The 12,713-nt window shown below is 35.8% G+C and overlaps 1 protein-coding gene across 6 annotated transcripts in view; it reads right to left on the bottom strand.

The window, feature by feature from the left end:
• The window catches only part of ADD3 (adducin 3), a 124,574-nt gene that overhangs the window by 25,159 nt on the left and 86,702 nt on the right, over positions 1–12,713 (bottom strand). For 5 of the 6 annotated variants that reach the window (XM_059900878.1, XM_059900876.1, XM_059900882.1 and 2 more), the window contains exon 2: positions 2,158–2,380. In XM_059900878.1, coding sequence (XP_059756861.1) covers positions 2,158–2,352 — 195 coding nt within the window. In that variant the 5' untranslated portion in view covers positions 2,353–2,380. Of the gene's footprint in view, positions 1–2,157; positions 2,381–6,529; positions 6,552–12,713 lie in introns of those variants that run through there. The other variant, XM_059900879.1, reaches the window with a different exon arrangement.

Raw genomic sequence — 12,713 nt, forward strand, 5'->3', positions numbered from 1 at the left:
TATGGTGGAAGTGATGGTGTTCAATGTCTGAGATTAGGTCATAAAAGGCATTGCAGGCTCCTCTTTGCTCTCAGATACTTCCTCTGGGGGAGAACACTCAAACAGCCTCAGGTTAAGGTCCATGTGGCAAGGAACTGTAGCCTTTTGCTGACAGTCTTGTGAGTGACCCATCTTAAGACCAGAAACTTCCACCCCAGTCAAGCCTTCAGATGCAGCAGCCCTGACTGATGTCTTGACTGCAACTTTATGAGAAACCTTAAGCCAGATCCACTCAGCTAAGCTGCTCCTGAATTCCTGACCCACAGAAATGACAAGCTATTAAAAGCTTGTTGTTTTAAGCTGCTAGGTTTTGTTATTCAGCAATACAGGCCACCATACATCATCTCCTGTGGTGAAAAGTTTGTTGTATTAAAAGAAATTTGAAAGCCATTGTCCTAAAACATGGCTGAAAGACAAAATGTATATACTTTTCCAAGTCTTTCACAAACAAGATTTTAAATTCACTAGCAAAGATCTAGGAAAAAAATGATCAATCCACAATTCTTTTAAATTTTCTTTGTTTCTCTCTGGGCTAAAAGTTATCACTCTTGCTATATGAACATGGAAATGACAATCTATATACCTGCCCTTTCCCATTCTTTCATTAAGTTCCCCTGGGCATAAGTAAAATTGATACTCTTAAGCCAATCTACAAGTAGCAATACACAAGTAAAAACATTAGGTAATCTCCTCACTGTTATACTGTCCTTAGTTTAGTGGAGAAATTATTTTTTAAAAACCCTGGCATAGAAATGTAGTTTGGTACTTTTTCCTTTTAAACTTTAGTTAGAATTGAATGGTCCTCTTTGGAGCACTTTCCAAAGAAGTCTCAATATGTAATAATCTTGAACAAAATCTGAACTTCATCTCTTTCTTTCAGTTACTTTATTCTATATATCACCATAATCCTTTGGCTAATGAGTTTGTTCTTCAAGTGGAGTTTCTTTATAGAAGGAAATATATCTATATAATTAGCATGCTCTTCAAGTATTTATAAACATAGAAACTAGTCTGCATAAAAGAAGGCACTGAACTTTTAGTCCCTCATGATGAATTTTCTGGTTAGTCTCCTTTTCATTGGGAAAAGGGTTCTTTAAGGGTTTATTTAAAGGATAGCTTTACATTTAAGCTATACTTAAATTCCTCAAAGCTTGCCTTGCTTTTATAACTTGTACTTGCTTTTATCTAGGCCACTGATATAGGAGAATTACTCAGGAGTGGAATTCCCCTTTGGCTTTGGACTCAGCCTCTGTGATTAAATCCACAAGGACACAACAAAAATGATTCACCAGGGCCACCTCAGGCAGTTCTATGTCTTGGTGTTTATTTCAGTGCCTAAGTTGGAAATCTAATATAACCCCAACCTGGGCATCGTGTGTCTATGTATGCTGAACTCTGTCTTAAGGGGCCCATGATCTTCATTATACATAAAGCTATGAATTCATTTTGCATGTTAAATCAAGCTGTTCACTCATTTTCTAAAACTTATATGTGACCTTTACAATTCCACTAAAGGTTTGTAAGAAACTTAACAAATCACTTGAATATGATTTACAAAGTCTGGATATTACTGTGCGGACAGAATTTTCAGCTTGAGTTAAGGTTAGAATCCATGTTTAATCTAGTTAGTTTGGTGCGTATGCACATATGTGTGCCTACATTAGGTGTATGTAACATTAGGCTGCCAAATCACAGACATCCTCATGAACCTTAAGTCTTCCTACGCTGCTCTGAGTGTCAAGATACCCAAAGGAAGAAGAAAGTATGTTCATGGGGTGTATCTATTTCTTGGTTCCTAACACTTCACTCATACCTTTATTTTCTTCACAGATATTCAGTCTGTAATGGGCATCCTTGAGTTCAGTAGCATCTTTTGCCCTCCTTTAATGAAACATTACACTCAGAAATCACTCAAGAAAATTTATCCCACCAAGACGATACTAGTTTATTATTGAAGCCTTGCAAATTATATTTATAAATTAGGTGCTTATTTTGCCTCTGAAAGATTGGGGACAACTAGTCACTCTTCCTCCACCCCTCTTCTAACCTGAGAGTATCATTGTATTAAGGTTTCCAAAGAGGAAGAAAAATTATAGCCTTCAAATTATTTTGACTCACCGGACTTTGCAAGATCTGAGTAACTCGTTTCCTCTGCTCCATCATATTGAAGTCTTGCCGTAGATCAGGAGACATGTTCCTCTCCCTTATGTATTCTGGGTCATTTTCATTGATGCGGTCAAAATACCTCTCTTTGTGAGGCGCGCTGGGAGGAGGAGGAGTAGTGACCACGCCTTGGCTAGCATCTGAACTCATGCTTCAAGTCTGCAATTCTCCTTGCTATCTGCATTAATAAACAGAAAGTAGGACATTCATAATAAATTCATTATTAAATTCAAATTTTACATAGGTCATGCAGCACTTTTTTTTTTTTTTTGCCCTCAGAGTAACAGTGGCAACTTTCTTTAAAAAGTAGCTTTTCAAAAAATATTAGAACAATTTTTTAAGGTAAAAATATCTTAGATTACAATGCTAAATTGGAAATTGATATTTTCAGAGCTAGTGGAAACTTGTGGTTCAATTATAATAATGTCATCAACTGCTATATGAATTTTTTAAAGGAGCAATGATCAAAATATCCAAAAGTAAAATGTCACACCTAAGACAGCAAATTTTCACAATTAGTGATTACTGTTAGTGGAGATTCTCTTTCCTCTCTTACTCATGCTTTTACGTTAGACCAAACTCTGGCTATATTTAATGATCACTATTTTATAGTGAATGTAGTTTTAGTTTATTAACACATGAGAGAAACACAGTTGTAAGCTTTTCAAATGATTCAATAAGTTCCAGGGAAAATGTAGGAATTACTAAGTTTGCCAGACTATATAACTTTAGCAGATAGTGCTTCAAATCCAAGTAAGAAAAAATAAAAAGCCATTCAGAAACCACAGGAACAGCTGATTCATTTAATTATTACTGACACTTAGGATAATCCTTGACTTTATGCCAGGGAAACAAATTCATTTGGGCTTTGCTACAGCTGAGCACCTAATCAACCAACTGTAGCTAGATCAACAGGACAGTTATTTAACATCCATCCCCAGCCCCAGGCTGTGATGGCTTGTGCTAGAAGTTGATGAAGTCATCTAACCTGGTGCTTCTCAGATTGTCTGTGGTGAAGGACTTTCTCCAATTTGCTGTAAACCAGTATTTTTGTAAAATACAAAATAATGCATTTAGATATCACGGCAACGTCAAACTGCACGAAGTTTCTAAACACTTAATATTATATTCTGTACTTGTCACGGACTGCAGTCTGCAGACTGGCACCGGATCCTGGACCACATTTAGAGTATCACTGACCTAGCAGAGAGTAACAGACACTGCACACTGAAGGAATGCTTCCTCTAACTTTTAGATGTGATTTGGCAAAAGCCTAAATCAAGAGAACAGGACACCACTGATTAGTGTATCCCTTTACCTAGTTGTTCTTTTGAACTGAATGTAGAAAGTGCAAAAAATGTGCAACAAGGAAGAATAAAAGGAAACAAATTTTAAAAAAGAAATTGTAAAGACGGTTTTGCTTAACACAATTTTCTCTACAGGTGGTAACAAATGCAACCTGTTCAATATAAATGACTGGGTAACAGAAAAAAACATTCTCACTACAAAATGGTATTTATTCAACTGATTATTTGCCTAGTAAGAAGAATCACTTCATAATAAGGGAAATTAAATGTGAAAAATTCCAAGTATTCTTTTTCTATTTATGTAGAAAACTAAGGGGAGAGAAATATCTGTGGACCTGAAACTCTGCAGATTCTTCACAGTCTTGGATTCCCTCTCAGCAGAATAGTTTCTAGGTAGATCCAGAAGGGAAAAGGCAAGGGCCACCTTTTTCTTAGGGATCTGAATCCCTGATAAAGACCAGAGATACCTGATCTCATCTTTTAAGCACAATAACAACCAGTGAGGTTACTGTATTTATCTCTAATAATAGTCTTCTCTGATAGAATTCATTTCTAAAGCTGCCTTGACTCAACTTAGCCCAAGTAAACTCACTGCAAAACATTAAACATTCTTGCATTAATTCTGGTCCTGGAAATGTAAACTTATTCTGTTAAATAATTTTTGCAAAACAATGTTAAAACTGTTTTCTCTTACTTGCCAACATCAATCTCATGCAGAACATTCTAAAAGCTACCTAAATTATTTTAGTGTACTACCCCAAAAATTCATGAAATATGGTTAAAAACACTTTATATCATATGGCTTTAATGAAATTCTGATTTTTTGACTAGAAAGCAACTAATCAGTGAAGGAAATGTGAAAAATAAGCTTTTCTATAACTGAGTCTCCCACATCCTAATTCATTAATTTAAAAATTGGGAGAAAACACTCAACTAAAGAATGAATATCTGATCATTATATGTGTTCTCCACAGGATACATGGCCATTTTTTCTTCTTTTTAGTATAACATCCACTATTAATGGAATGATCCTGGCCATATTATATTCTTCCAAAAATTAGGTTTTTCTACACTGTTATTAGACTGGCACTAGCCTATGGTATTTTATTTATTTATTTATTTATGGCTGTGTTGGGTCTTTGTTGCTGTGCGCGGGCTTTCTCTAGTTGCAGGGAGCGGGGGCTACTCTTCGTTGCTGTGCGCGGGCTTCTCATTGGGGTGACTTCTCTTGTTGCGGAGCGCGGGCTCTAGGCGCACGGGCTTCAGTAGCTGTGGCTCAGTTGTTGTAGTGCACGGACTTAGTTGCTTAGCGGCATGTGCGATCTTCCTGGACCAGGGCTCGAACCCGTGTCTCCTGCATTGGCAAGTGGATTCTTAACCACTGCGCCACCAAGGAAGCCCTAGCCTATGGTATTTATCATCATCTTGCTATTATCCAAAAATGTGGTGCACACAGCACCAACTGTAAGAAACTTATTTTCATATCCAGCTGGGTTATCAGCAGTCTAAAGGTCTAACCAATCTTTGGAACATAGTTTTCTTAGAAGCTTTTTATAATAAGGCCATTTGAGCTCCTTAAAATAGTTTACTGCTAGCAGATAAAACTTTCAAGGAGAATGAAAGTTTTTAAAAAAGCAAACAAACAAACTCACATATATTAGTAAATGTCATGCTGCTCTGGCCAAGTACAGACTAAGTGGGTACTCAATAAATGGGACATCAATTAATAAAGAAATCAATTCTGTTTAGTTTACCACACTAGGTCACTGGCTATGAATAAGTCATTTTTAAAAAAGAGACTCCACAAATATTGCCTTCAGTTGGATTTTAACCTATTCCTCAACCCCAAAAAGCTCTATTTAGCCTAATGGAGGAACAGAGTTAGATAATAAGCTTATGTCTAACTGAATTTGCTGATGCTTATAAACTAATTTTATTTTTAAAACACAGCAAAAAGCAAGGAACTGTTGTAGTAGATTCATTTTGTTGTCCCAGCACTGGTTTAAGAAACTGATAATAGAAACATTGATAAGTAAAAGCTTAGAGTTTAAAGAACTCTTGATGAATGCATTTTTAGATGAGTAAGGTAAAGAGGAAAATATATCTAACCACCCGTTTTAATAATAAAAGAACGTATTATATACATGTAACATTTTATATGGTTTATACCATGCTCTTACACCTTTCTATCTTATTTTACCTTTGCAACTACACAATGAGATAGAGGTTAATAATCTGGAGGTTCAGGGGATTAAACATGCTGACAAAAATCACACTGCTTATGTCATAGGCAATATTCAAAGCCACAATTTCTGCCTCCTAGTCCACTTTACAATGAAACATATCATAAAACATAAGAGGGCTACAAAATTTTGAGACTTTTCGTCTACATTCTGTCCTAAATATTAAACAATTCAGAGTTTATAGAATCTGTCAAAATTGAGGAAATGACACCAAAAAGGGGAAATAGGATTAGAAATGACTCAAAACACTCTGACCTTTTTAAAACTTCAAAAGCTCATTATTGAACAGACTTGTGGTTGCCAAGGGGGGAGGGGTGGGGGAGGGATGGATTAGGAGTCTGGGATTAGCAGATGCAAACTATTATATATAAAATGGATAAACAACAAGGTCCTACTATATAGCACAGGGAACTGTATTCAATGTCCTATGATAAACCATAACGGAAAAGAATATGAGAAAGAATGTATATATATATGTATAACTGAATCACTTTGCTGTACAGTAGAAATTAACACAACATTGTAAATCAACCATACTTCAATAAATTTTTTTTTTAAAAAGCTTATTTAGCATGGCTTTTTAATACAAGAAGTTTCAAAGTTTTATGTACTTGGAATAAGAATTGAGAATTTATAAGAAGGATATAGAAATAAAGAATAAGAACACTAGTTTGCCATTTTGGTGCTCTTCTATACCTAGATACTCAACACTAAGAGTTTTACACAGATTTTTAAGCCAATCATAAGCAACAACTGATTATTTGCAATTTTACATACCAAATACTACAGACTGAAGTGTTATTTCAAGCCTGGAAAAAACTTAGGATCCACAAGATTATCTGAAATAAACATAATTCAGAAAAAAAATAAGGGAAGCTTTCAGCATTATTTACAACAACCAAGACATGCAAACAACCTAAGTGTCCATCCACAGATGGATGGATAAAGAAAATGTGAAACACACACACAATGAAATATTACTCAGCCATAAAAAAGAAGGCAATTCTGCCACTTGAAACAACATGGATGGACCTAGATGGCATTATGCTAAGTCAAGTAAGTCATACAAAGAGAAATACCATATGATCTCACTTATATGTAGAATTTAAAAACATCAGACTTATAGAAACAGAGAGTATAATGGTGGTTGCCAAGGGCTGAGGGGTGGGGGAAATGGGGAGATGTAGGTCAAAGGGTACAAACTTTCAGTTATAAGTTCCAGGGATCTAAGGTACAGCAGGATGACTATAGTAACAATACTGTATTATATATTTGAAAGCTGTTATGAAAGTAGAACTTTAATGTTCTCACCATAACAACAACAAAATAAGTATGTGATGTAAGGCTGTGTTAACTAACCTTATTATGGTATTTCACTATACATGTATCAAATCATCACATTGTACACCTTAAACATATACAATGTTATGTCAATTATATCTCAATTATATAGTTACCCATAAGACACATATCACCAAATACCATTATGGAAGATTAGGATACCAAAAGGAAAAGACTAAAGAATTTTTACTCAACCTAATAAATTTGCTTATACAATATAAAAATAAGTGGTTTCTATGCTTAGAGAGAACTCCTAAATTAGTCTGAAATAATGATAAATGGGCCACAGTTAAATAACGTGCTGTATATAAATATATGTCAGAGGTCCTCCTTCCTTCCTTCAAAAATATTTATTGAGCATCTACTATGTGCCAGGCCTTGTACTAAAGGTATGGATGGAATGTTGAATCAAATCCTTCTGGGAGCTCCTAGAGTAGCTCAGAGGTGTCTATAACCCAATGAAAAGGATTCTATCCATCACAAGGGGAAGCTTCCTAGAGAACATAACATTTTCTCACACTAAGGAAGGTACAGGCCCAGGGAAACAGCAATGTGCCAGGGAATAAAGTTAGCAATGGGATAAACAGCACATCTTACAGAAGCAATTGCTTAAAGATTTGGTTAAAAATCAGTCCTACAGGTAACTTAAAGCATTTAAATACATTATTGTTATAATAAAAAGTTACATGAGTTTTAAAGAAACAGGTGAATTTCACACTTGCTTAGAAGGCAATGCAAACTTACTAACAGACTGATAAGGCAAGCCAAGTAGTAATTTCCTACCATTTCTCAGAATTTCGTACAATATCAAGTGAAAAATTGGGTTTCCAAAGTGAAAACTTTAAACTTAATGATTACTCTAGTAATCATTACTTATTAATGCATACACTCTATTCTCCTTCACTAAAAAGTTGACCCAGAAGTTTTTTCATAGTATTTTGTAATAAAGTTCAGTAGTTTTACTAAGACTAGGAAATCAAGTTATTTGATTTCCACTAATTCACCCACTAATGTTACTTTACCCACTAATGTTAAAATATTTCACCCACTAATGTTAAAATTTCACCCACTAATGTTAAAATATTCTTTTCTGGGAGCTGGGGAATAAAGTAGTCTAAGGAAAATAACAATATTAATAGGCCCCTAAAGATAGCAGCTAAGTAGACTTCTTTAAACAGAAGTTTCCTCCTCAAGATAGTTTCAAGAGTAAGATTTTAGGTCCTTGAGCTTAAAAAAATTCAACAAAAACTAACAAGTCATAAGCAGTATATGTAAAATGGTACCAGTTTTATTAGTCTGAGGCTGATTTTTCTCAAGTTGTTTTTCAAGCTTCTAAGTCAGAAATGCCACAGATAATGCATGCGAGTTCACTTAAACCGGGTGTGAAAACCTTTCTACACATTTGTATCAGTCTTGCCTGACCAGAGCCCTTATTCCATCCTACCAAGAGTTATTGTTCTTAAATTCCATCTTTTAATTTGATCTGATTATGTGTCTTTCTTATAACCTTAAATGGCTTCCTGTCATCCATGGGATAAAACTATTCGTGGCTCACTTGTTTTATCTTTCCCTCATCACCTCAATACATAGAAAATACAATTGCTTTGTCTGTAATAGAAACATCCCAGCCTAAACTTTCACAAATATAATATAAAGAAAACCCCAGTAAAACCCACCAAACTATCTTTACAATGCTCCATTACAAATTCTTTTGCTTTTCTTCAAAATTACTGTATACATAAAGAAATTCTAGTGATTCTCCAAAAGCTTTACAATATTGTTTAAAATGGCCCTTGCAAGAGAGCCTTCTCAAAAAAAGGTGAAGAAAGTGTACATCCATAGGCAAAGAAAAAAAAAAGAAAGAGAACCTCAACCTAAGTCTTATACCTTATTAAAAAATTAACTCACTTCTAAATATTAACCCAAAAGAACTGAAGACAGGTATTCAAACAAAAACTTGTACGTGAAATGTTCATAGCTGCACTATTCACAAGAGCCAAAAGGTGGAAACAACCCAGATGTCCATCAACTGATGAATGGATAAACAATAAATATGGTGTTGCCACATAATGGAATATCGATCCATGAAAGAAATGAAGCATGGATACATCTACAACATGAATGAACCTCAAAAACATTAGCTAAGTGAAAGAAGCCAGACACAAAAGGCCACATATTATATGATTTCATTTATATGAAATATCCAGAACAGGTAAATCCATGGTACAGAAAGCAGATTGATGGTTGCCAGGGGCTGGGTTGTGTGGGGGGCAGAAAAGGGGAGTGATTGCTTAATGGGTACTGGGTTTCTGTCTGAGATGATGAAAAAGTTCTGGATCTAGATAGTGGTGATGGCTGTACAGCATTGTGAATGTACTTAACGCCACTGAATCATACACTTCAAAATGGTAAATTTTATGTTATATGTATTTTACCATGATAAAAAATTAACTCAAACTAGATCAAATTAACTCAAAATAGAAACTATAAAGCTTTCAGAAAAAAAACAGAAACTCTTCAGGATTAAGGCCCAGGCAGTGTTTATAGATTTGACACCAAAACATGGTCCATAAAAGGAAAACTGATAAATTGAACTTCCCCCAAATTTTAAATGTTTACCTGCAAAAGACCCTGTTAAGAGGATGAAAAGACAAGCCAAAGACCATGAGAAAATATTTGCAAACCATACATCTGACAAAGGACTAGTATGTATAACATGTAACAAACTCTCAAAACTCAACAGTAAAAAGAAACCAAACAATTCAATTAGAAAATGGGCAAAAGACATGAACAGCCATTTCACTGAAAAGGATACATGGTAGAAAAGCATATGAAAAGATGTTTAACATCATTAGTCATTAGGGAAATGCAAATTAAAATCATGAGATACTACTACACAGGTGCCAGGATGGCTAAAACAAACAAAAAATAATGATAATCTCAGATGCTGGAGAGGATGCAGAGAAACTGGATCCCTCATACCTTGCTACTGGGAATGTAAAATGGTACAGCAACTCCTGCAAACAGTTCGGCATTTAAAAAACCTAAATACGCAACTATGAAATGACCCAACAATTGCTCTCCTGGTCATTTAATCCAGAAAAAAGAAAACATATGTTCACACAATCTGTATACAAATAAAGCTACTATGGACATTTGTAACAGTCAAACACTGGAAATAATCTAGATGTCCTTCAACAGGTGAATGATGAAACAAACTGTAGTATACCCACCCTATGGAACATTATAATAAAATGGAATGAATTACTGATACACAACAGCCTGAATAAATCTCCAGTGAATTACACTGAATAAAAAAGCCAATACCAAAAGATTACATACAGCATGATTCCATTTATATAATATTCTTCAAATGACAAAATTATAGAAGTGGGGAATAGATCAGTGGTTGCCAGGGGTTGGAAAGGAGTATGCTCTGGAGGGAGGGAGGGAGGGAAGCAGGTATGGTTCTAAAAGGAGGTATGGGGGCTTCCCTGGTGGCGCAGTGCTTGAGAATCTGCCTGCCAATGCAGGGGACACGGGTTCGAGCCCTGGTCTGGGAAGATCCCGCATGCCGCGAAGCAACTAGGCCCGTGAGCCACAATTACTGAGCCTGCGCGTCTGGAGCCTGTGCTCCGCAACAAGAGAGGCCGCGATAGTGAGAGGCCCGCGCACAGCGATGAAGAGTGGCCCCCGCTTGCCACAACTAGAGAAAGCCCTCGCACAGAAACAAAGACCCAACACAGCCATAAATAAATAAATAAATAAATAAAACCCAAAAGTTAAAAAAAAGGAGGTATGGTTATCCTTGTGGTGATGGAATTCTTCTATGTCTTGACTATGGTAGTGGATACATGAACATACACATGTGATAAAATTGCACAGAACTAAACACACAAACATACATACATACAAGTGACTTACAAGCAAAACTGGGAAAATCTGAATAAGACCAGTGGATTACCACAATGTCAATATCCTGACTGTGAAATTACACTATGGTTTTACAAGATGTTACCATTGGGGGAAAGTGGATGAAGGGTGCAGGATCTCTCTGTATTAATTCTTATAATTGCATGCAAATCTACGATTATCTCAAACTTTAAAAGTTTAATTTAAAAAAAGTCCATTCCATAAGAATGTGATCAACTCTACAGCAGAATAAAGCTTATATTGTAGTTATTTTTAGATATCTTTTGTACCAGAATGTATTTTAAAAGCAGTTCCATCAATACAACTAAATTGCATCTGAATAAAAATGCATACATTCTATTAGCATCAACTGGTCACTGCAAAATACTTCTCATGATGATTAGTCTAGAGCAACTTTGGAACTTAACATCTGCTTACATAGCAGTTTACACAAGTCAAGGACAGTTAGAATAAGAAGCCCCCGGGAGACAAAATAAAATACTGTAAAAAAGCATTTAACAGATACTGTTCAGATTTCAGTACTAGGCTTTATAAGCCAAGGGACACAGCAAGGGGAAACATTAACTCAACTGTTGGCTTTGTAAAGGAACTTTAAAAAATCTTGCTGTGGTCAGATCAATTTAAATATGATTGTTTTCTATCAGAAATTTTCACTTAGTTGAAAATAGTTAAAATGTTCTAGGAGCCTTAGCTGATTATCAGACTAAAAATCTTCTAATTATATTCTAAAAATTTCCTTGTATGTAATCCTGTCAAGAAGAAAGTAGAGTGGTGCAGAGTACTGGACTGAGGACAAAGAGACCAGGACTCAAGTCTTTGCACGTCCACCAAGTACTGTGTGACTTTAGAGTAGCCATGGCACATTCAATCAGTAAGTGTCTGAGCATCTACTACGTGCCAAGGTCCTACTATGTGGAGATAAAAATAGCAAATAAGACACAGTTCTTCCTGAGGTTTGCAGTCTAGTGAGGAATACGAAGAAGTAAGTAAGCAATTACATCATAAAGTTCCCAAGATTAACTGTAAAATAAAAGGGCTATCTCAAAAGACCCTTCAGATTTTCCTAGTTCTAACATCCTATGGTCCTACTGGTACCCCCTGATCTAGTGCCATAATGAGGCAGATAAGGAACCTTGATACAGCTCGGTATTCATAACAGCTAGAGATTTTCCAACAATAACTAGGTATTCCTTACTTTAGTGATGGGTCATCACAGCATTTAAAAACAACTGTCAGTTACTGAGCTCTTACTATGTGCTAGCCACTGGAATTTAAATACATTAGCTCATTTGCTCCTCATAATCCTATGACGTAGGTGTTATTATCTCCATTTTACTGATGAGGAAATAAAGTCACTGAGAAGTAACTTGTTTCAGGTCCAAGAGCTAGCAAGTGGTGGACCAGGGATTTAAATCTAGTCTGTTGATCTCTAAAGCTCATGGACTTAATCACAACTCAGACCCAGGCAGGGGTAACTAGTAGTTTCTTTTCAAATGCCAATTCCAGCTATTCGGTGGCACTGAGGGGTTGAATAGGTTTTACTCAGGCCCCAGAAGAAAAAGTACCAGAATTGCCATGGCTTAGAAGGGAGTCAGGCATCTTCACTACTGCCCCCTAAGGAAAGATGTTTTAAGGGAAGAAAGTGGTAGATTCTAGTTTCTCTTAACCCTGAACAACTAATTCTAAG

This window comes from Balaenoptera ricei, chromosome 16, assembly GCF_028023285.1.
Source record: "Balaenoptera ricei isolate mBalRic1 chromosome 16, mBalRic1.hap2, whole genome shotgun sequence".
In the NCBI taxonomy this organism is placed as follows: Eukaryota; Metazoa; Chordata; class Mammalia; order Artiodactyla; family Balaenopteridae; genus Balaenoptera; species Balaenoptera ricei.